At 44.1% G+C, this 25,649-nt stretch overlaps 1 protein-coding gene across 1 annotated transcript in view; it reads left to right on the top strand.

Annotated features, from left to right (window-relative positions):
• The window catches only part of LOC110502312 (kinase non-catalytic C-lobe domain-containing protein 1), a 98,248-nt gene that overhangs the window by 10,566 nt on the left and 62,033 nt on the right, over window positions 1-25,649 (top strand). Inside the window, exons 3-6 of the mRNA XM_021580246.3 lie at window positions 22,113-22,171; window positions 23,800-23,946; window positions 24,508-24,625; window positions 24,721-25,502. Of these exons, the coding sequence (XP_021435921.3) occupies window positions 22,113-22,171; window positions 23,800-23,946; window positions 24,508-24,625; window positions 24,721-25,502 (1,106 nt within the window). The remainder of the gene's footprint in view (window positions 1-22,112; window positions 22,172-23,799; window positions 23,947-24,507; window positions 24,626-24,720; window positions 25,503-25,649) is intronic.

The following is a 25,649-nucleotide window of genomic DNA, read 5'->3' as shown; positions in this document are numbered from 1 at the left end:
TACCCTTTGTTGGCAATGACAAAGTATTGCGAAACTTTTGTTATTGACCAAATACTTATTTTCCACCATAATTTGCAAATAAATTCATAAAAAATCCAACAATGTGATTTTCTGGATTTTTTTTTCTTCTCATTTTGTCTGTCATAGTTGAAGTGTACCTATGATGAAAATTACAGGCCTCACTCATCTTTTTAAGTCGTAGAACTTGCACAATTGGAGGCTGACTAAATACTTTTTTGCCCCACTCTATGTAATTGTGCCTTTTGTCCAGGTGGGAAAGGGCAGTGTGTAGTGTGATTTAGACATCTGTGGATCTGTTGGGGTGGTATGCGAATTGGAGTGGGTCTAGGGTTTCTGAAATGATGGTGTTGATGTGAGCCATGACCAGCCTTTCAAAGCACTTCATGGCTACCGATGTGAGTGCTATGGGGCGGGAGTCATTTAGGCAGGTTCCCTTTCACATTCCTGGGCACAGGGACTATGGTGGTCTGCTTGAAACATGTAGGTATTATAGACTCTGCCAGGGAGAGGTTGAAAATGTCAGTGAAGACACTTGCCAGTTGGTCCGTACATGCTCTGAATACACTGCTGGTGCTCTTATGCATGCGTCAGTGTTGCTTTCCTCAAAGTGAGCATAAAAGGCATTTGGTTGTCTGGTAGGCTCGCGTCACTGGGAAGCTCGCAGCTTTGTTCCCCTTTGTAGTCCATAATAGTTTGCAAGCCCTGCCACATCCGACGAGCGTCAGAGCTGGTGTAGTAGGATTCAATCTTAGTCCTGTATTGGCTCTTTGCCTGTTTGATGGTTTGTCTGATGGCATGGCGGGATTTCTGGATTAGTGTCCCGCTCCTTGAAAGCTGTAGCCTTTAGCTCGGTGCAGATGTTGCCTGTAATCCATGGCTTCTGGTTGGGATATGTACTTACGGTCAATGTGGGGACGACGTTGTCCATTCACTTAATGATGAAGCCGGTGACTGAGGTGGTATACTCCTCAATACCATTGGATGAATCACAGAACATATTCCAGTCTGTGCTAGCAAAACAGTCCTGTAGCGTAGCATCCACGTCATCTGACCACTTCCGTATTGAGTGAGTCATTGGTATTTCCTGCTTTAGTTTTTGTTATTAAGCAGGAATTATGGTCAGATTTGGTAGAAAATGGCATTTCACAATGTCATTACACAATGTCATACATTTTAATATTAGCTCTCTCCAGTCCCGTCTGAGAGAATATGAGAGCATTAATGTAGTTTGTTTTTTGCAATCATATTATTAGCAGTGTCATGACTGTCCTGATCAGGTCAGGTTACAGGAGACCACAACCCTACAGATTATCTCTCAACCCCAACAGAGGAGGAGAGATCTAGGGGTCTGAAGATGTGGGGTTTTATGACCCCTCACGCCCCTGGTAAATCTCAGGCCACAGACAAATTCCTTTGTCCTTTTACTATGGAGAACCAGCCTCAGAACATTAAACATAAAATAAACATGAACAATGGTTTCCGTCAGCCAAGGTCTAATTAGTAAACGAACCCAGAACAAGTTTGAAGACAAAGAAATCCCTTTCTACCCAAGCTACGGATGAGTAGCTGTGTCTAAGCGAGTGAATTCAAGCCGGACCCCCTTAGCATCCAATCCCAGCGAATCTAAAAGGTTTCATTCCTATGCTGTGAGCTCTGAGCTACAGAGCTGTCTGTCCTCAGAAGACCCCTTCCATAGCAAGGGTGAGGGAACAGATTCCTAAGCCAAAAGGACACTGACATCGGGAGGACGATCAGAGAGGTGCGCAGGAGAAGTGCGTCATCGAGCAGCTGAACGGTCCCCTGTACGGTCCACGCAGAGAATCTTCTGAGATCATCCCCACGTAATTACATCATTATATTCTGACCCATAAGAGCGGTAGTTTGGGGCAAGGTTAGGGTTAGAATAAGCATAGCTGGCAAATTCACCCAAATGTATATTTCTCTTGTATACTTTCTTTTTTCTCTCTCTATTTGAAATCACAATTTTGGGTAAAACGCTCCATAGTGTGTTGGCCCGATATACTAAGTTCTAATCAATAGCCTATAATGTGTTTTGTCTATATGTATCTTTTTATCATCAGTTTTAATTTTTTAGTAAATAAATATTCAACTGAGATTGGTGTGGTACTAACTCATTGGTGAGACCCGGGTCCGTGCAGATTCACAGGCTATACGACGTTCAGAACGAGATTGGTTGAGGTAACTGGTTAATTAGCGACTGTTGTAAAATCGATATTCTGATATTCTTTGAGTTAATTTGGGAAATAGAAACTCAATAAAAACTAGTTTTCCCATGGTGCCCCAGGTTAATGAGTTAATAATTTATTGATTCAGATAATCACGCAATTATAAACTTTTAATAATTCGATTAACAACAGTCGTCACATTTACTAAATACAACGTCACGACATATTGGCGCCCCCTGGGAGGAATCTAATATAGGCTGCACTGTTAGGTTAATTTCATACCAATTGTGTAACAAGATACATATATACCATTAATAGCTATAGGCAGGACTAGTGCGGGAGAGAAGCGTGTGTGTGCGACGTTCAATTGCACCCAGATACTGGTCTGGAGAGAACCACCCCTGTGGTATTTCTGACGAAAGCCAGTGTGTAGGGGGGGGGGGGGGGGGGTCTACTGAATGCTACGAGCCAAGGCAAATGTACCGGCCGATGCAGGTATTATAAAAATAATACTAGTCTGGCCCAATTTAGTGTTATTTCTGTCGATCGCTTTCAGGAGCGACCTGACTCGTTCATAAGCAATTCCTAGAGCAGAGGATATATGAGCCAGCCATTACGGAAATTGGAGTATATATATTTGTTCGACCGAAGCGGAGTTATTATCTCTCCACCTCTCGCGTTAGGTAACGTGAAGAGTATAAGGGTTGAACGTGAGACGTCACCTAATAAACCCGATCCCTTGTTGGAGGGAACTTCCCTTGTGCGGCGAGGTGGAAACCCCGCACAAGGAAAGCTAAGCATTGCGCCAGATGCTAAGCTAATAAAGGGGAGCAGACATTTTTGTTTTTCCCTTTGTTCATAGTGAATTCTCGTGCCAGGCGAGAATCCTGTGAGATCTCAGCTTGCGCTCTCAGTAACCTCTGGCTACGAATCGCCAGTCATTTTTCGTGAAATAATTCAGGTTACGCTGTAGGATATCAAACCAGTCTCAACTGATTGGATAATAGTGTCTTTCAATTTTATACATACATTAAATTGATACACTACCTTTCCAGGTTGGTTATTGGAATAATACACAAACTAATGTGTTCTAACCAATGAGACATGTTTAAACTGTTCCACATTAACTTAGAGAGAGCAACTATTTCAGGTTAATTAAAGCTAATCCCTGTAGCCTATACGGGTTGACTGATCATTCAAATTGATTCATAAATTAAATCTGTTTTAACAGCTTAATGGTGTTTAGAAATACATTTGTACAGCATTGTGAAAGTCTACCTTCACTGGCACCTGGTTGATTTTTAGCTTGTGAAGCTTATTTTAAATATTTCAGGTGATGCTGTACGATATCTAACCGGTCTCAACTGATTGGATATCATTGGCTCATTCAATTTAATACATACAGTGTCTTGCGAAAGTATTCGGCCCCCTTGAACTTTGCGACCTTTTGCCACATTTCAGGCTTCAAACATAAAGATATAAAACTGTATTTTTTTGTGAAGAATCAACAACAAGTGGGACACAATCATGAAGTGGAACAACATTTATTGGATATTTCAAACTTTTTTAACAAATCAAAAACTGAAAAATTGGGCGTGCAAAATTATTCAGCCCCTTTACTTTCAGTGCAGCAAACTCTCTCCAGAAGTTCAGTGAGGATCTCTGAATGATCCAATGTTGACCTAAATGACTAATGATGATAAATACAATCCACCTGTGTGTAATCAAGTCTCCGTATAAATGCACCTGCACTGTGATAGTCTGAGGTCCGTTAAGAGCGCAGAGAGCATCATGAAGAACAAGGAACACACCAGGCAGGTCCGAGATACTGTTGTGAAGAAGTTTAAAGCCGGATTTGGATACAAAAATATTTCCCAAGCTTTAAACATCCCAAGAAGCACTGTGCAAGCGATAATATTGAAATGGAAGGAGTATCAGACCACTGCAAATCTACCAAGACCTGGCCGTCCCTCTAAACTTTCAGCTCATACAAGGAGAAGACTGATCAGAGATGCAGCCAAGAGGCCCATGATCACTCTGGATGAACTGCAGAGATCTACAGCTGAGGTGGGAGACTCTGTCCATAGGACAACAATCAGTCGTATATTGCACAAATCTGGCCTTTATGGAAGAGTGGCAAGAAGAAAGCCATTTCTTAAAGATATTCATAAAAAGCGTAGTTTAAAGTTTGCCACAAGCCACCTGGGAGACACACCAAACATGTGGAAGAAGGTGCTCTGGTCAGATGAAACCAAAATTGAACTTTTTGGCAACAATGCAAAACGTTATGTTTGGCGTAAAAGCAACACAGCTCATCACCCTGAACACACCATCCACACTGTCAAACATGGTGGTGGCAGCATCATGGTTTGGGCCTGCTTTTCTTCAGCAGGGACAGGGAAGATGGTTAAAATTGATGGGAAGATGGATGGAGCCAAATACAGGACCATTCTGGAAGAAAACCTGATGGAGTCTGCAAAAGACCTGAGACTGGGACGGAGATTTGTCTTCTAACAAGACAATGGTCCAAAACATAAGGCAAAATCTACAATGGAATGGTTCAAAAATAAACATATCCAGGTGTTAGAATGGCCAAGTCAAAGTCCAGACCTGAATCCAATCGAGAATTTGTGAGAGAACTGCTGTTCACAAATGCTCTCCATCCAACCTCACTGAGCTCGAGCTGTTTTGCAAGGAGGAATGGGAAAAAATGTCAGTCTCTCGATGTGCAAAACTGATAGAGACATACCCCAAGCGACTTACAGCTGTAATCGCAGCAAAAGGTGGCGCTACAAAGTATTAACTTAAGGGGGCTGAATAATTTTGCACGCCCAATTTTTCAGTTTTTGATTTGTTAAAAAAGTTTGAAATATCCAATAAATGTCGTTCCACTTCATGATTGTGTCCCACTTGTTGTTGATTCTTCACACAAAAATACAGTTTTATATCTTTATGTTTGAAGCCTGAAATGTGGCAAAAGGTCGCAAAGTTCAAGGGGGCTGAATACTTTTGCAAGGCACTGTACATTAAATTGATACACTACCTTTCCAGGTTGATTATTGGAATAATACGCAAACTAATGTGTTCTAACAAATGAGACATAGTTGAACTTTTCAACGTTAACTTAGAGATAGCAACTCTTTCAGGTGAATTAAAGTTCAAATTCCCAAATAGCTTATACAGGTTAGATTTATCATTAAAATTGATTTAATCAATTAAATCTGTTTTGGCAAGTCAGTAATAACCAACTCTCATTACTGACCAAGTCTTGATGATTCACTGACGTTTACAAACTGAGTTAAATCGTGTTTGCAGCCTCCAACTCAAAATCCAAACATTACGTAAATTGAAATAATAACTGATGACCATAACAATGAGCAATCCATCAAATGGGTTTCCACCAATTTCCCCTCTAATCAGTGGACCTTCACCCACGGAAAGAATGATAGGTGACGTCAGCAACGATGCAAATCCTAACTATGCCAAGGGTCTGGAAATGTTAGATTTCGATGCCATAAGCGAGAAAAATACAGACATTGCGACAGATGCTCTTCAAAATAGACCATCAGGAGGAGGCCTGGTAAAGGTTCTGTCCAGTTTAGCCCTCAACTATGTCCACCAGCAGAGATTGACAATGCACCAGTTTTTCAGTGCCCAGCAGAGGCACGAGCAGGAAGCTGGGGAGTTCAAGGCACAGGTGGAGAGAACCAGGGAGCTGGCATCGAAATCTGAAAAGGATAAGCTACTGCTAGCCAAGGAACTGTGTGTGAGGACAGATAAATTGGAAGATCTAGCTAACACTTATAACAAAGAACGCGAACAAACTCTTGACCAAGTCCCTATTCTAAAGGAACAACTCGTTTTAGCTAAAACTATATACGATGAATCTAACGAGCTAGCTAGAAAGTAGATGAATCTAACGAGCTAGCTAGAAACCGGGGTGAGCAACTTGATGCCCTGCAAGCGGTTGTGAATGAACCCACTCAAAGTAATAATGCTCTATTCCAACAGCTGCAGACCAAAGACAATCAGTTAATGAACACAATGACCAAGTTGGAGGACAAAACAGCAGAACTCATTGAAGTCGCCGATTTAACCTCTCTAGGGTACGTGGGACGCTAGCGTCCCATCTGGCCAACATCCAGTGAGATTGCAGAGCGCCAAATTCAATTACAGAAATGCTCATTATAAAAATTCAGAAAACAAAACATATTTTAAATAGGTTTAAAGATGAACTTCTTGTTAAACCAACCACAGTGTCATATTTATAAATAGCTTTTTGGCGAAAGCATACCTAGCCAAGAACATACCTAACCCAGAACATAGCCCAGTTGACAAATTATTACAAACCGTAACCAGCCAAGCAGAAGTGTTACAAAACTCAGAAGTAGAGATAAAATTAATCCCTTACCTTTGATGATCTTCATATGGTGGCAATCAGAAGACATTCATTTACTCAATAAATGTTTGTTTTGTTCGATGAAGTCTCTTTATATCCAAAAACCTTAGTTTTGTTAGCGCGTTTTCTTCAGTAATCCACAGGCTCAAACGCAGTTAAAACAATCCGCCAAACATCAAAATGATATCCGTAAAGTTCATAGAAACATGTCAAATGATGTTTATATTCAATCCTCAGGTTGATCTAAATGATCTATAATATTTCAACCGGACAATAACGTCGTCAATATAAAGGTAAACAATAAATGCACATGCGCATGAAAAAGCTCTGCGACACGGTAGGGTCCACTCGTTCAGACTGGTCTTACTCCCTCATAAGAATACAAGCCTGAAACGATTTCTAAAGACTGTTGACATCTAGTGGTAGGCATAGGAACTGCAAATGGAGTCCTAAATCAATGGATACAGTAATGGCATTGAATAAAAAACTACAAAACCACAAAAAAAAACTACTTCCTGAATGGATTTTTCTCATGTTTTCTGTTATACTCACAGACACTATTTTAACAGTTTTGTAAACTTTAGAGTGTTTTCTATCCAAATCTACCAATTATATGCATATCATATCTTCTGGGCCCGAGTAGCAGGCCGTTTTAATTTGGGCATGCTTTTCATCCAAAATTCCGAATGCTGCCCCCTACCCTAGAGAGGTTAATGAAGGATGAGAAAGACCAAGTGAGAAAGTTGGAAAAGGGGACCTCTAAACAAAAGGAGGACATCGCATCACTGGATCTCTCACTCCACACTCGAGACCTCTCACTGCAAACCATGATAGATAAGTATGAGGCCGAGCGGAGCAAGGGCGACACCTACGTGACTAAAATAAACACCCTCAACTCCCAGGTGGAATCTGCAATGCAGCAGAACACCACCCTTAGGTATCATCTGGAGGGACTCCAGAACAGTCACGCGCTATCGCGAGACAACCAAACCAAGCAACCTAGCTCACATCTGGACCGAGGGAAGGTAGATGACAGGAGATTTCAACCTCTTTCTATTGGCCATTCAGCCCACAGTGAATTGGGGCCTCCTCGCCAACAGAACTACAGCATGACTTTTCCTCTTGGCCTTTCGGCCCACAATTCCCCACGGGAGAATGGCCTTGACAAAATCGTCAAAAACGACCCCATCCCGGGAAAGCCAAACGACACTGAGACATTCTTAGCAGACATAGAGGACGCCTTGGATGGCTACCCAAATGCTACGAATGCAGACAGGCTCTACCTTTTGAAGCGAACAGACACGTGACAAGGTTCATCCGTCTACAAGAGCAACACGTGCAAAACGACTCGCAAACACAATAGCTCGTTGGCTAACAATATCAGACAAGCTCAATATCAGACAAGCTCGAAATGAACATCCACAAGCCTACTATCACCGGCTTCGTTCAGCTTACTTTGGTATGCTCACTGAAACCGGAATGGAAGAACTGTTACCATTTCAACAACTGTTCCTGTCAAACATGTATCCCAACTTCATTAACTACTTTGGCAACCCAACGTGGGCAGTACTGCCCATCTCGACGTTCCGAGAACTTGCAAGCACCACTTTTGAAGCATCAAAAGCAAGCCGGGCCAAGAGCCCGGACACCTCGACTGTCGAGCTTAGGTGGGAACCATCACTCGAATTAGAAGGTGCTGCATCGGGGACATGTGGGGTAAAAGATGATGATCAAAGGGGGTGGCTACCACGTAACCACCATCCCGACAACCACCGCCGTAACAATAGTTACGATGAAACGTCCCCAATTTAACAGGTCCCATAGAGATCAACCTAGCCGACATGCCCCTGCGCCTAATTCTCAAAAAGGGTCAGGACCTAAGCGTAACAAGAGTAACAAGGGCAACAAAGTGTTCAACAATGATCTAAACGCTAACCGAAATTATCTAGAAGCTCTGATAAGAGATGTACTGCATCGTAAGAAATCTGAGGAGGACAAGGATAAGTCATCATGACTAGGCGTAAAATTGTTGGAAACCAAGTCCGCCGAAACTCATGCAATTCGAGAGGACGCAAACATTTCCATGACCCCCGCCCCCACTCAAATCCCTGTCCAGAAACAACTCGTTCTAGACACAAGCCCGCAGGTTTTGTCTACAGACTTGGATACGGATGTGGAGATGCACAAGATAAGCAGCTTTGCAACAGATGATTCCTCTCCCATTCCAATAGAGGACCCACTGGGTCACATAGGTGACTTATCTGTCTTGGAAATCGACACAGATTACAAACCGCTCCGTTCTCCCAACCTACTCCATTTTGTTGGGGATATGACGAGAAAAAACAACTCGAATAGGCCATTCCTTAGAACAGTCCTGGAGGACGGTTTGACCTGTCACGCTCTGATAGATTCGGGTTCGACAATTTCCCTCATATCCGAAACCTTGCTGGATGAACTAAAAAGGGCAGTGGACCCTGTAAAACGTTGGTTGAAAACGGAACATTGCGATACAAATCTTCGAGGCTTCACTCAAGCTCTGCTCGCCCCTAACGAAACGTCTCATACTTAAACTCAACTTCGAAAGTGTGTCACTGATCCACCCCGTGTATGTGACTAGCATCGAAATTGAACGGATGCTGATTGGGATTGATTTAATTGACCGTTTGGCATAGGTATTTGTGACCAGATTTGATTGGTTTTTCCAATCCATTAGAAAACCAATCAAATCTGGTCACAAATACCTATGCCAACTCTGTTGACTTCACCGCACTCTTCCAAGGCTACCTGCCATACATTGTGCAACGACGTGGGTTCGACGTCAGCATCTGATGCAAAACCGGTGAACTTGTCCATGAGCCCGCCATTGGTGCCAAATGACAAGGCGAGTTCAACTAGGAACTTAACCGAACATGAGGTTTTCCTGTGTGGCTTGGGTGACTCACCAGCCGACACTTACCGCCCTCCTCTGATAGGTGGCGTGTGCCTAAACAGCACTATGGTTGAGCATGCCAGACTGGCAACCTTGTCAGAAAAATCCGCGATCAGCTTGGAAATGTTCAACGAAATTTCAAAAACGGCTAAATGCCATTCCCTTGTGCCAAAAATGTTTAGATTTCCACTGGGAACGACTCCCCAGACGACGCTCAACGCAATAGGGGTGTGTGCGCTATCGATCCGCATTGGAACCAAGGAAGTATCTCACTACCTACTGGTTGTCGCGGACCTCCTACATACAGTCTATGTGGGAGCGGACATTTTGTTAAGATTGGGTGTGAAACTCGATACCATACACCAAGTTCTTTGGTCATTGGCGCAGCCAAACCAACATGCCTTGTCTTTTGACCCAGTGCGAATGGCATCCGGGCAGACTATTCCTGAAGCTTGCAAGGTGATAACTGAGTCCGCTATGTTGATTCCGGCAAGAACCACTGAGGTTTCTGTAAGACTGAACCTGGCGCCCGGATACTGGATGGAAGGTAACACTGCATTCTTCCAACCCTCTCCGCAACTATTCGACTTGGGGCTAACTATCAATGGCAACCCGCTGTTGGAACTAACCGCTAGATCCACTTACCTCCTGGTACAAAATCTGACTCAAGCAGATATTTCCATTTCTCGGCACACTCAGCTAGGAACATTGATCGATTACTCCTTCCATGATTTTGAACTGGTTGGTCCCGTGATTGGGCCTCTTCCGTCCTCCCTTGACCTAGATGTAGAGGGAGGTACGCTGTTTACTTGTCAGTCAAACGCAATCGCACTCACTCCCGTATTGCCACTTGACGACACATCAACGTTCAGACTGGATGTCGATTCTGACAGCAGCCTGTTAATATACTCCAGGATGATATCGCATCTCCTCCTGCATGCAAAGTACACTCTTGTGAGGTAACAACCGATGACTCTCCCAAAAGTGACATGCCATCACCACCCGATGAAGACCTGTACAATGTCACCGAACCATATCCTGGTTTCCATGCACAGGTAATACAACTACTGTCGGAGGCTGATGCTCTTGTCAATGACACTTAACGTCATCAGTTGAGAGAATTAACAACCACAGTGAGATCTGGTCAACAGACTCACTGGATTGCGGGGTTACGGGTATCCATGTGGTGCGTATTCCTATGCCAACCGGAGCAACTCCTACGTTTGTTAGACAATACAAAATCCCACTCGCAGCATACGCAGCGGTACAAGAGATTATCGAGTCCTTATTAGCTAAACGGATAATCGGGGAATGTAACAGTACGTACAGCGCTCCCGTGTGGCCCGTTCTAAAACCAACAGATAAATGGCGTCTTACCGTTGACTATAGAGAACTCAACCAACTGGTTCTGCTGTCTCGTTGGCCAATGACACAGCTAGACCAAGAGTTGCCAAAGGTGGCAAACGCCAAGTACTTCTCCACCATCGACATGGCTAATGGTTTCTGGACCATGACAGTGGACCCTAGTGACCAACACAAGTTGGTTTTCTCTTTCTCGAACAAGCTCTTCAGGTTCAATTGTTGCCCATGCGGGTATGCGAACTCCCCCTCAGAGTTCAACATCTTCCTGCACAAGGCAATGCCAGACGCAGCCTCTAGGGGGACGATAATCTAAGTGGACGACGTTCTCATGAGAAGTGAGACTTGGCCATCATGAAAGGACAATGGTTCAGGACCAAGGTAAACTATGTTGGGCTTCTGGTGGGTGCCGAGGGCATCCTGCCACAGTCTAACCGAATCCAGGCAGTCCGCAACATCAAAACACCTACGAACCTTCACGAGGTGAGCAGGTTCATGGGAGTATGTAATTACTCCCGTCAATTCATTGAAAACTACGCCGACTTGTCAAAACCGTTGACACCCCATTCGTTTGGGATGTCACTCACAACGAAGCTGTGGCTTCCTTGAAAAACCAGCTTTGCAAGGCACCCTGCCTGGTATACCCCAACAAAGACAAGACATTCTTTTTGGAAGTCGGTTTCTCAGTCGGTTTCTCAGAGCACTGCCTTAGCAGTTGTACCAAAAATATGACCAAGACAAACGTGTGGTTGCTTACGTGAGCAAAACACTCAACCCTGCTGAACACAAATACTCTGCGAAAAAGCCCTGCTGTCGACAGTCTGGGCAATCAAACACTTCACCAGTTATGTCGGCAGACAAAAGGTGATCATAGAAACTAGTCACCAGCCTGTGACTTTTCTGAAAAGCCAACAAATCCACGAGAGTGCTGTACACAACAGCAGAATAGCGGCTTGGCTTGTGATGCTGCAGAGCCATGATGTAGTAATCAACTACGCAAAAGCGAAAAACCTGCCTTTGGGCAGTGCTTTGGCGGTGTGTCAACGCTGTGGTGATGATGAATCCGACTCTCCACCACCCCCGCGTGACATCGCTCTGCCATTGCCTTCGAACCATCACTACTTCGAAGAGAACGTGTGTCTTGAAATGCCGATGGCATTTGTAGATGGCTGTTCTTACCGCCATCTAGACCACTTGCAAGCTGGGGTGGGATTGGTATGGCACAACGACATTCCGTGCAAACCACTTCAATTTCAGCTTGGCAACAAGACCAGCCAGTTTGCAGAAGTGGCTGGCGTGCTGATCACCCTGCAAACGGCAGTGAAACACAAATTGTCAGAACTGGCGATCTGCACTGATTCAAACTACACGAGACTCACCTTCTTATGCCACTTGCCATTTTGGAAACAAAAGCACATGACTTCTTCAAGTGGTAAAGAGGTAAAAAACAAAGAGCTCATCCTAGCTTGTGATGACCTCCTCACCAAACACGGCAAACAGGTGTATTGGAAGAAAGTCAAGGGACACTCCAAATCACCTGTTCGTGACAAACTTGGCAACGACCATGCCGACAGCATGGCGAAATCCGGTGCAATTCACGGCACCCCTTGTGTGTTTGGTGCTCGAGATGAAAAAAAACACTGAGGAAGCTATGGTGTCTGCGGTAACGCATAGCCATGTAGCACCACAGAAAACTGCTTCACACAAACATAATGTGTTGCTAATGCATTCATTCCTGAATAGCGATCTGGTAGCAATGCAACACCAAGATGAGTCCCTCGCCATTTTGATGGCGTTCCTGTCGGATCCTGTCAACCACCCAGTGTCCGAACTGGCTTTTTCAGGTTCACACGACTTGCGTTCGCTGTACGCAACTAAACAGCACCTCACACTTGTAGATTACCTACTGGTGTATGTTTCAGAAACCGACACCGCTCGAAGGTGGGTGGTTCCTAAAACACAGAGGAGAATAATGATAGCCCATGCCCACGACGATCCACGTGGAGGTCATAGGGGGGTCAAGGCTACATGTCAAACATTGTGACAGGTGGCCTACTGGCCTCACATGGAACAAGACGAGGCACAATACTTGAGGGGGTGTCTAGTTTGCTGCCAGTTTCAACCCTCCAAGCCACTTTGCAGAGCACCCCTACAACGCAAGGGTGTGTCTTACCCCTGGAGCTCGACCAGTTGCCAAGTCAGCCAGAGGCAACAAGTATCTCCTCACAGTGACTTGCACATTCACAAAGTGGGTGGAGTGCCTGCCGGCGACCAATAACACAGCGGAAACCACGGCAGTTATTTTGCTAAACCATGTTTTCAGTTGTTTCGGCCTGCCAGGAGAAACCGTGGACAGCGACAGAGGAACCCACTTTTCGGCAGCTGTAATGACCGAACTGCGGAGGCTTCTGGGAGTCAAAGCTAAACTCCACATCGCATACCACCCTAGGAGCTCGGGCAGGGTAGAAAGGAGCAACCAAACAATCGTCAGAATCTTGAGGAAGTATGTGGCAGCCAACCACAAAGGTTGGGACCTCAAACTCCCATTGGTACTGATGGAGATCAGAGCCACATGCAACAGGTCTACAGGAATAACACCCTTCGAGATGATGACGGGCCGGCAAATGACGCTTCCACTGCATCTCCTGTACCAACCGGGAGATGTCGCTGCAGCCACCGCCACACGGCTCATCAATACGGGACCGACCTGCGGAACCATCTCCAGACTACCTTTGCGTATGCTTAAGGACAGTTGGAAAGAAGTGCAGAAGGTGACAAGACCTATTACGACAAAAAGGCCTCACACCAGGTGTTCGAGGTCGTGGATAAGGTGTGGTACTACATATACGCAAAACCGCGGCCACACGAGATTGTGGTGAAGCTATCACCTGTAGCTTACCAGATCAGAATCAGCAAGGGTTGACAAAACGCCACATTAAAGTGGGTACACTGGAACCAAATCAAGTTGTACACCCCCCCCCCCCCCCCCCCTCCCCCCATGGAAATAGAAGAGGTGCTAGCCGAATAGATAATAACTTAGCAAAGTCAAAGGTACTGAGAAAATTCTTAAGTTCCCTCAGCTGATCCCTTCCAGGAGATCAGTACGTTGCACCTAACATCTCTTATTTGCTTCCCAGCTACCAGATATACATCTGTTGACACTATTGATATCGTCCTGCGCTGTACTGTTTCAAAATAAGAAAACCAGAAAAATAGTTGTCAAAACATTGTTTACAAAAACAAATAACTTAAATAATCCAACAATCTCTGATTATGCATTTCTGTATGATGGAGTTCCTTTGGCTGATCCTGATACTCTGCGCCCTGGTCAAAACCAACCCAGCAGACGTAATCACGAACTGACCCCCTACGGGAATCGTTCTCCGCGACCCAGGACTCCTTATAACTAACTGCAGAGTACACACGCAGAGGGTGTATGTCCGCCTAGATGCAGAGAATGTGTACCGCCAACACATTCCACCTGCGGCGCATTTGAGTTGGGCCGGGGCTGACTGGACCAGCCAGGCAATTAAGCTAGACACTGCCCATATGTTGGCCCAACTCCAAAAGTTCACAGTAACCCAGTCAGAACTAGCTGAGCCCAGGCGAGAGAAACGATTAGTCTGGGTGCTACTATCGATAGGGGCAGCCGTAGGGTCACTATTTGCCCTAGGTACCACTGCCGTCAACGCAGTCAGTCTAGCCACAGTCAAGAGGAATGTTAGGGAGATTACTGAATGCCACTTATCCAGCAGCAGATGAAGGCACAGGCCCTCAGGTTGCAACATGTGGGAAAGTCTCTCCAGGACACTATTCTGGTGGTCAACACACACGCTACTCTCCTGAACAAAACTATCCTGTCTGTAGGAAAGCTAGCAGAGGTCATGAACCATGACTATGCCCATGTCCAATTGGTTCGATTGTTACTGGAGGATTTTCTCCGTGAAGTTAGCTCTTCTATGGACCACTTGGCCATGAATAGAATCCCCTCATATCTAGTGCCCCTCTCAATGGTGCACAACATATTGACCTCAGCTACTTCAACCACGATAAGGCCATTACAGTCACATTTGGACTATAGTCTGGGGTCAGCCATCCCAATACACGTTGATGTTGGTCATAATGAAGTGGGATTGTTACTGACGTTGCTGGTTGTTGAACTGGAGAATGTCTACAGATTGAAAACAGTTCTCAATGTAGGATTTTGGCGCGACAGTACCCACGTAAAGATTGCCACGCCCCCAGTTGTAGCTTACCAGGAAAACAACCCAGATTTCTATCTCACCCCTAACCTGTTAATGTGTAACTAAAGATGTCCACTACCTCTGTCCTTGCAAACCGCTTGTCATAGATAACACTGAGCGCCATTGTGGTATTAAAGCTATCACCAGCGAAGAACGCTGTAGAGCCAGGGATGGGGCCACCACCACACAAGTGGAGGTGGTAGGGAACCGATGGTTGGTCAACACAACGTTTGCGTCCGCCACTATGACTTACGAACGTCATGACTCTATCACCCAATTGAACCTCCCCAACCAGACTGTTTTTGTTAAGGTACCAGAGGGGGTGATTATTCACATAGACGACCTCGCTCTTTACCAACTTCCCGACGACAGGATAGACACCGAGATTGAAATGCCGGACGCTTTTGCTAAACGTTCCCTTGAGTTACCACAAGCCGTTCAAAACCAAATCCAGTACGAGGGACCCATGACTGTTGATCTTAGCGTACGGGATGAGGCACCTTTAGTTGACACGACTGACTACAGACCAAAAGATTGGTCTGTCGCCCGCTCTTGGACGGTGCCGGACAGTATCCTGACTGTTACCAGGATCCTTGGTCTTATTTCCCTTGGCGTGTGTCATTTTTGTTTTGATATTAAAGGTTAATAGATGACGTTATTACGAATACATTGTAACGTGAAAAGTTTTCCTAGTATATGTTTGATGTTTATACATTGTACGTTGTGTGGAAAATGTCCAAATCAAAGGGAATGTTTTGGTAAAGATGAAATGTTAAGTTAGTTGTTTAAAATTGGATTTGAGTAAAATCTAGACCTTGCCTCATTAACTTGGTACGCCCAGAGAATTGCCCTAAAGGCGGTTACACCCTCTTTCTGACCCAAGGGTATAAAACCTGTGAGTATAGAATTTACAGAGAGGACTACGTGACCCAAGCTGCAGCCAAGGTCTAAAAAGTCAATGAACCCAGAACGCAACACAAGTTTGAATACAAAGAAATCATTTTCTACCCAAGCTACGGATGAGTAGCTGTGTCTAAGCGGGTGAATTCAAGCCGGACCCCCTTAGCATCCAATCTCAGCGAATCGTGGTATCTAAAAGGTTTCATTCCTATGCTGTGAGCTCTGAGCTACAGAGCTGTCTGTCCTCAGAAGACCACTTCCATAGCAAGAGTGAGGGAACAGACTCCTAAGCCAAAAGGACATGGACATCGGGAGAACGATCAGAGAGGTGCGCAGGAGAAGTGCGTCATCGAGCAGCTGAAAGGTCCACGCAGAGAATCCTCAGAGATCATCCCCACGTAATTACATCATTATATTCTGACCCATAAGAGCGGCAGTTTGGTGCAAGGCTAGGTTTAGAATAAGCATAGCTGACAAATTCACCCAAATGTATATTTCTCGTGTACTTTCTTTTTTCTCTCTCTCTTTGAAGTCCCCATTTTGGGTAACACGCGCCATAGTGTATTGGCCCGTTATACTAAGTTCTAATCAATAGCCTATAATGTGTTTTGTCTATATGTATCTTTTATCATAATTTTTGCTTTTTAGTAAGTAAATATTCAACTATTGGTGTGGTACTAACTCATTGGTGAGACCCGGGTCCGTGCAGATTCACGGGCTATATGATGTTCAGAACGAGAATGGTAGAGTTAACTGGTTAATTAGCGACTGTTGTAAAATCGATATTCTGATATTCTTTGAGTTAATTTGGGAAATAGAAACTCAATAAAAACTAGTTTTCCTATGGTGCCTCAGGTTAATGAGTTAATAATTGCTTGATTCAGAAACTTTTAATCATTCGACAGACAACAGTCACATTTAACTAATACAACGTCACGACAGCAGGGAGTACATTCCTTCACTCATTGAATTCACTGTAGTCTCCTTTCTACAATATGTATGTGTTTGCCTCTCTTGTTATATTATAGACCGAGCTAACTTGTGATTTGGCCTTACCTTGTAGCTGTTGATGCACCTGGAATAGAGTAAAGTGCTATTTTCAGATTGAGTGAATTTGCAATTGCCATTATTCAATAAAACATTTTTTATAACCAAATAATTAACAGCACTTTATACAGGTATTTCCCTCTTTTGTTATGGATTGCTCCTCCTCACTCACCATCTCCCTTTCACATCCTTTTCCCCTCTTTCTTCCTCTCCACAATTCCATTCTGACCTTTCTTCTCTTCTCTTCCCTCTGTCTTTGTCTCTACCCAGTAGTGTTCACTTCTCCTTGGCCGTTCGTTCTTACCCTCTGTAGTGTCTCTGGTTTGCCCTCCACCTGGGTTGGGAGCACCTCAGTCATAACTCCAGTAGTCAGAGGTGGTACTGTGATGATTGGCCTATGTCCTCCATCACATAGTCGTCTTGCCTGGTCATGTACTGTGTACACACATTATAGAAATCAAGCTATTATGAGAAGTCCATGTATTGTAATAATGTGGGGTAGTCAAGTCCGATGTCTTGATTGTTGATCACCTGTGAAAGGAAAGGAACAAGTTTAGAGTTGGTGGTCGAACTCAGATGGTTTGGAGCTAAAATCTCTTGCCGTTTCGTCTACAGTGAATATAGCCTAACTCTTTCTGTTCATGCAATTGATGAGAAAACGTTACTACTACATTGTGATAATGTGTAACAATTCAAATGTGAAGGTAGAAGTGTAAATTATTACCTTGTATTACTTTAATACAGAGGGTTATCTGGCCGTTACCTGGTCAGAGTTTCCACCTTCATACGGTGGTTGCGTTCAAGAGTGCATAGTTTATTAAGGAGTATGGGTAATGCAGAAGTTGCTAATTCCCGGGGGGGAAGGTCATCTTTGAAGCCCTATGTTATATTTATGCATTAAGCATGGTTTAGCACTTTGATCGAGTTCGATCTGAACATGTCTCTGTATTTCATTCCTTATGAATGCTAGTTTTCATCATGTGAAATGACATCTTGTTCTCATTGGTCAGAGGCATGATGGGTAGTCCTATTTAAACCCTGTCCTTTCATTGTTTGAGAGAGAGAGAGAGGGAGGGTAAGGTTGGCATGCTGCCGTTGACAGGCGTTATTGAGCCTGGGTTTTCTTTAATATACTGATTCAGTTCAGTTTGGCTTTGATCAACCACCAGTTTATTTTTGTTTGTAAATACAGTGGCAAGAAAAAGTATGTGAACCCTTTGGAATGACCTAGATTTCTGCATAAATTGGTCATACAATTTGATCTGATCTTCATCTAAGTCACAACAATAGACAAACATAGTGTGCTTAAACTAATAACACACAAATTATTGTATTTTTATTGTCTATATTGAATACATAATTTAAACATTCACAGTGTAGGTTGGAAAAAGTATGAGAACCCTTAGGCTAATGACTTCTCCAAAAGCTAATTGGAGTCAGGAGTCTGCTAAACTGGAGTCCAATCAATGAGACGAGATTGGAGATGTTGGTTAGAGCTGCCTTGCCCTATAAAAACACTCACCAAATTTGAGTTTGCTATTCACAAGAATCATTGCCTGATGTGAACCATGCCTCCAACAAAAGAGATCTCAGAAGACCTAAGATTAAGAATTGTTGACTTGCATAAAGCTGGAAAGGGTTACAAAAGTATCTCTAAAAGCCTTGATCTTCATCAGTCTACGGTAAGACAAATTGTCTGTAAATGGAGAACAGTTCAGCACTGTTGCTACTCTCCATAGGGGTGGCCATCCTGCAAAGATGACTGCAAGAACACAGTTCAGAATGCTCAATGAGGTTAAGAAGAATCCTAGAGTGTCAGCTAAAGACTTACAGAAATCTCTGGAACATACTAACATCTCTGTTGACGAGCCTACGATACGTAAAACACTCAACAAGAATGGGAGGACACCACGGAAGATGCCACCGCTCTCTAAAAAAACATTGCTGCACATCTGAAGTTTGCAAAAGTGCACCTGAATGTTCCACTGGGCTACTGGCAAAATATTATGTGGACAGATGATACTACAGCTGAGTTGTTTGGAAGGAACACACAACACTATCTGTGGAGAAAAAAAAGGCACAGCACACCAACATCAAAACCTCATCCCAACTGTAAAGTATGGCGGAGAGAGAATCGTGGTTTGGGGCTGCTTTGCTGCCTCAGGGCCTGGACAGCTTGCTATCATAAACGGAAAAAGGAATTCCCAAGTTTTTCAAGACATTTTGCAGGAGAATGTAAGGCTATCTGTCTGCCAATTGAAGCTGAACTGAAACAGTTTTGTAAGGAGGAATGGTCCAAAATTCCTCCTGACCATTGGGCCGGTCTGATCCGCAACTACAGAAAACGTTGAGGTTGAGGTTATTGCTGCCAAAGGAGGGTCAACCGGTTATTAAATCCAAGGGTTCACATACTTTTTTCCACCCTGCACTGTGAATGGTGAATGGTGTGTTCAATAAAGACATGAAAATGTGGAATTGTTTGTGTGTTATTAGTTTAAGCAGACTGTGTTTGCCTATTGTTGTGACGTAGATGAAGATCATATCAAATTTTACGACCAATTTATGCAGAAATCCAGGTATTTCCAAAGGGTTCACATACCTTTTCTTGCCACTGTACTTGTACAGTCTCGTCGGCTATGCTAAGTCTAATCCTCACTTTGCTAATAAAAAGTCTCACTCTGGGCATAAAGAACCAGATCTGCATTGTTGCCTCCTCACTGTTAAAATTCAACCGCATGGTCAACTTCACAAGCCCCAAATCTAGACCTGACCTACTAAACAGTCTCTAGCTGTGGGAAGAGGCATTATCCCTACTTTCAACCCAGCACAAACAATGGCCTACTTAAGACTGAAAAGGCTCCGCATCGTGACACCAAGGCTTTGATCAGGAGTTAGCTGCAGTCTCATTAGTCTGGGTTTGTCTCTGAGCTATTGAATAATATAAACTCAGCAATAAAAAATAATTCGTAAAAATCCATATAACTTCACAGATCTTCATCGTAAAGGGTTTAAACACTGTTTCCCATGCTTGTTCAATGAACCATAAACAATTAATGAACCTGTGGAACGGACGTTAAGACACTAACAGCTTACTGACGGTAGGCAATTAAGGTCACAGTTATGAAAACTTAGGACACTATAAAGAGGCTTTTCTACTGACTCTGGAAAAACACCAAAGAAAGATGTCCAGGGTTCCTGCTCATCTGCGTGAACGTGCCTTAGGCATGCTACAAGGAGGCATGAGGACTGCAGATGTGGCCAGGGCAATACATTTCAATGTCCGTACTGTGAGACGCCTAAGACAGCGCTACAGGGAGACAGGACAGAAAACTGATCGTCCTCGCAGTGGCAGACCACGTGTATCAACACCTGCACAGGATCGGTACATCCGAACATCACACCTGCGGGACAGGTGCAGGATGGCAACAACAACTGCCCGAGTTACATCAGGAACCCACAATCACTCCATCAGTGCGCAGAATGTTCACAATAGGCTGAGAGAGGCTGGACTGAGGGCTTGTAGGCCTGTTGTAAGGCAGGTCCTCACCACACATCACCGGCAACAACGTCGCTTATGGGCACAAACCCACCGTTGCTGGACCAGACAGGACTGGCAAAAAGTGCTCTTCACTGACAAGTCACGGTTTTGTCTCTCCAGGGTTGATGGTCGGATTTGCGTTTATCGTCGAAGGAATGAGCGTTACACCGAGGCCTGTACTCTGGAGTGGGATTGATTTGGAGGTGGAGGGTCCATCATCTTCTGGGGCGGTGTGTCACAGGATCATCGGACTGAGCTTGTCATTGCAGGCAATCTCAACGCTGTGCATTACAGGGAAAACATCCTCCACCCTCTTGTGGTACCCTTCCTGCAGGCTCATCCTGACATGACCCTCCAGCATGACAATGCCACCAGCCATACTTCTCATTCTGTGCGTGATTTCCTGCAAGACAGGAATGTCAGTATTCTGTCATTGCCGGCGAAGAGCCCAGATCTCAATCCCACCTGTTGGATCGGAGGGTGAGGACTAGGGCCATTCTCCCCCAGAAATTCCACCCAGAACTTGCAGGTGCCTTGGTGGAAGAGTGGGGTAACATCTCATAGCAAGAATGGACAAATCTGGTGCAGTCCATGACGAGGAGATGGACTGCAGTACTTAATGCAGCTGGTGGCCTCACCAGATACTGACTGTTACTTTTGATTTTGACCCCCCCTTGGTTCAGGGACACATTATTCAATTTCTGTTAGTCACATGTCTGTGGAACTTGTTCAGTGTATGTCTCCAGTTGTTGAATCTTGTTATGTTCATACAAATATTTACAAGTGTTAAGTTTGCTGACAATAAACGGTGTTGACGGTGAGAGGACATTTCAAACATTAGGAACACCTTTCCAAATATTGAGTTGTTTCCAAATAGTTTGACAGGGATGCTGGCCCATGTTGACTCCAATGCTTCCCACAGTTGTGTCATGTTGGCTGGATGTCCTTTGGGTGGTGGACCATTCTTGATACACACAGGGAACTGTTGAGCGTGAAAAACCCTATGTCATAGAAAGAGCAGGTGTTCTTAATGTGTTGTGGCTTAGCACATGGTTTTATAATAGGCAACATATTGTCAATTAAGACCGATACCAACACCACATGTAATAACACATTTATTTAAAAAAAATACGAGCTGTGTTGTTGTGTGCTAATTCTGCTGGACTGAATTATGTCGATGACTGGTTACAAGTGGTTTCGTTGGCTTAGCACCATCATATTTTGGGGGGGCAGTAGGCCTACCTCATATAATAAAATGTTTATTACACACTCGACGGGTAGCCGAGTGGTTAGAGCATTGTGCCAGTAACTGAAAAGTTGCTCGATCGAAATCAGAGCTGACAAGGTAAAAATCTGTCCTTCGACCCCCGAACAAGACAGTTAACCCACTGTTCCCCGGTAGGCCATCATTGTAAATAAGAATTTGTTCTTAATTGGCTTGCCTAATTAAAAACATTTTTAGATATACTTTTGAATGCTTGTCTTGCAGATGATCCTGAGGGATCGTTTATACCTCCAGAGTTTGACAAGACTGGCAGTACCTTTGAGGTAAGTGGATTATTTCACTATGAAAGGCTACTTCCCAGTCTGTATTGCCTCTCACTGTAGCAGATGCTCAAAACAAACATGGGAGAAATCAAAGAAATCTATATCCTCTCTATGTTTAGCAGCAAATACAGAAGATAACAATATGTCTCACTAAGAAAGGATTTCACTCTCTTAGTATCGCTCACATTCTGTCTCATTAACTCGTTACATTTACTTTTACATGTGAGTCATTTAGCAGACGCTCTTATCCGGAGTGACTTACAGTTAGTGTGTTCATCTTAAGATAGCTAGGTGGGACAACCACATATCGCAGTCATAGTAAGTACATTGTTTCCCTCAATAAAGTACTGTAGCTATAAGCAAAGTCAGTGCTAATAAATAAATAATAATCTCTTTCTCGCTCTCGTCTCGCGTTCACTTATTTTAATTCAGATCTCCCTCAATCTTCTCTGTAATTCTCTGTAATTTCTCCCTCTGCGTTGTCACTCATTGTAACCATGTAACCCTATAAATTGATTTCCTGCCTAGTCTACATTTATCAGTTGATCAATTTTGCAGCTTTAATGTGTGTGTCATTGAGTACTAAATAAACCATTGTGTGTCTATGTTTGTCTAATTTATCTGGTCTTCCAATGTATGTGCTCCAAGTGGGAGCAGCTGAGGCATTAGAAATGTCATTAATTATAGTAATTCTATTTCTATCGCTGGGATCGCTGGGACCTGCTTGCACACACCCCAGCTGGTGGATTTAACATGTTGGCTCTGTTTATGTGAGACAGACATTTTGACTTAGAGAGGCTTCAGCTAACTATTTTTGTTATGTGTCACACTTTGAGATCTGGATCTTCTGCCTTTCCCATATCCAACACATAAGTACGGGTCGCATTCCTTTTATTTGTTTGGAATCTTGTATCTTGTCTGAGATTTGGCCTAAAAAACACCTAGTTCGGATTCTTTCAGGAGCCAACAAGTAAGCCATAATTGCAACAAAGAGCTCCATTCCCCCAAGTAAAGCACAAGAAAAGGGAACTCTCACGGCATACAAAGAGACAGGCTCTGGTGAAATTCCCCATTTACGTGCTGTAATTTCATCTCCACTGACTCCTGGTATTGCAGCCTTTCATCCAATGAGATGAGATCCAAGGCAATATAGAGGGATGATTATGTGTTTGTTAGTTAAGGCCCCAGAATACATTGCCTGCCAGACATGATTAATCTGAGGGTGGTCAAATGAGGGAGCAACTTGGCCTTGGCCTGCCGGAGCTTTATTTACTTCTTAATGGCCCGGTGAATTACTTCCTCAACCAACCGCATGCCAACTAGGCTCGGTTTCCAGTAAGACCCCACAGAGTTGCCCGAAGGACTTGTGCTACCTATACTAATAATGTGAGGTTACAGTGATCACGGGATACAGTAGTGCTTTATGGCCGTTTGTTTGGTACACAAGGTGCTGACACGAGATCATAAATGACACATATTTGATGTTCTAAATCCCATATGGTTGAAGGCAAACATGTCCAAGCAGTGTCAACATGTCTAAGCAGTGTCTAGTCGTTATATTTTATGATAAACAATTGCATGTGTCTGGTTCTAGGGGTCAGTTCTGTTCTGTTCTGTGTCTCCTCCAGGGACACATGTACTCTCTAGGTTCCACCCTCTCTGCTGCGCTGGACTTTGTCATTGAGCCAGAACTGGAGGCAGAGCTGGGGGAGGAGATTCAGAGACTGCTGGAGCAGATGCAGGAGAAGGGGCCAGAGGACAGGCCACACCCCCAGGTAAGGTCACCATCATGGATGACCTTTAATGGAGTGCTGCCTTTACACTCTTATTATACAAATTATTACAGGTAATATGGTGTAAGAAATATCCGAATGGATTTTCTCTCAAGTAGTAATGATAGCACTATCAATAGTAGTAGTAGAAGTATGAATAGTAACAAGCCTACTATAGACCCTTTGGCAAACAGATACAAGAGACATGACAAACTGATATGCAACTGTAATACTGTAGATGTGCACAGACAGTGAACATGAGCAGCACCGTGTGGAAGAGCAATGACAGTGCAATGCAGATAGGGAAAAGCAGAAAGAATGGATGATGTCACAGTCATGCATGAAACCAGAACTCTACACAGGGGATAAAACTTTAACATTAAGTGTATACCAGTTACAGGATGTATTTTCTTTTGGGAAACAAATTAAACTGTTTCAACACTGAGTCCTCAACATTGAAGCATCAACGATGAAACGAAACGTAATAAAGACAAGTTGCTTCATAGAATACGTATGTTTGTGTTAGCTAATATCGCTACAATATTATATGTATCTCACCCTCAGGACATCCTATCCCTTGCAGAGGAAAAGCTAGAACATACCTCTTCCACAGTCCTGTGCCGGAAACTCTCTTCTATAGGAAGAAGAGTCCTGTCAATCGAATCCGTTGCAACATTTCAAGGTTTGCCTTTGTGTATTTCTATTTAAACATCAATTTCTATTGTAGTCCGCTGTGGCCATAACCATACTAACTGTGTATCCATCCACCATCCACAGATGGGTGGGATGGCTCTTGGGAGGCTCGATGGCAGCAGCCCCAACCCAACTGGCAGCTCCACAAGAGCATCAGCTCTGAGGACAGTAGCTTCAAAGACCAGTGCATTGTCTCAGACACCACGGCTGAGAATCCAGACCCAAACGATCCCAATGGAACTCTCCGACATCACGTATGTGGGTCCTGGGACTCCACCCTGTGGGCTGATGGTATGGGGGATGTGGAAGAGGATGGATGTGTCATAGAGGAGGACGTGTTTGGTTCGCAGTTGGATAGCAGATCTCAGAACAGTTCCCCTGTACGAAGGAGGGCTCAGGAGAGGGCTGGGAGGGTGAGGGGGGTTCTGAATCGTTCCTGCTCTGTCCCAGACTCCAATAATCCACCCACACACCCGCCAACGCCCCACGAGGATATCAGTGTCAATGTATCGGACCTCACGGAGATAGGAGCTGAGGAATGCATGGGGCACGGGTCTGTTTGGAGCAAGAGAGGGGATAGAGAGACAGCCCCTTATGAGTGCAGTGACTCCAAGCAATGGGGCTCAGTGAGAGACAATGAGATGTCAGAAGGGGACAGACATTCTCACATGCCCAGATGTGGCGATAAAACAGATTCAGACGGTCAAAGTGGAACACGTGATGATCCCACTTTGGCCCGCCCAGCTCAAGACCCAGAAGTGTCGGTTGACTCTGCCTGCAACATGACTTTAAACTCAAACCTTTACACTCCAAATAATCACATGACTAAAAGCATGCTGTGCCTCAATGAAGAATCACAAGATGAGGTGAGTTCAAGTCTAAATTCCACTAAATTATTTAATTGATCTGCTTTGAGCATCTACAGTTGTCACGGCTGTTGAATGAACTGGACCAAGGCGCAGCCTGGTGAGCTTACATTTTCTTCTTTATTTGAAAAGACGCCGAACAAAACA

Source organism: Oncorhynchus mykiss, chromosome 23 (assembly GCF_057628025.1).
Source record: "Oncorhynchus mykiss isolate SJ-2025 chromosome 23, ASM5762802v1, whole genome shotgun sequence".
Lineage (NCBI taxonomy): Eukaryota > Metazoa > Chordata > Actinopteri > Salmoniformes > Salmonidae > Oncorhynchus > Oncorhynchus mykiss.
Note: the sequence above shows the minus strand (reverse complement) of the source record. Positions and strands in the feature narration are given on the sequence as shown.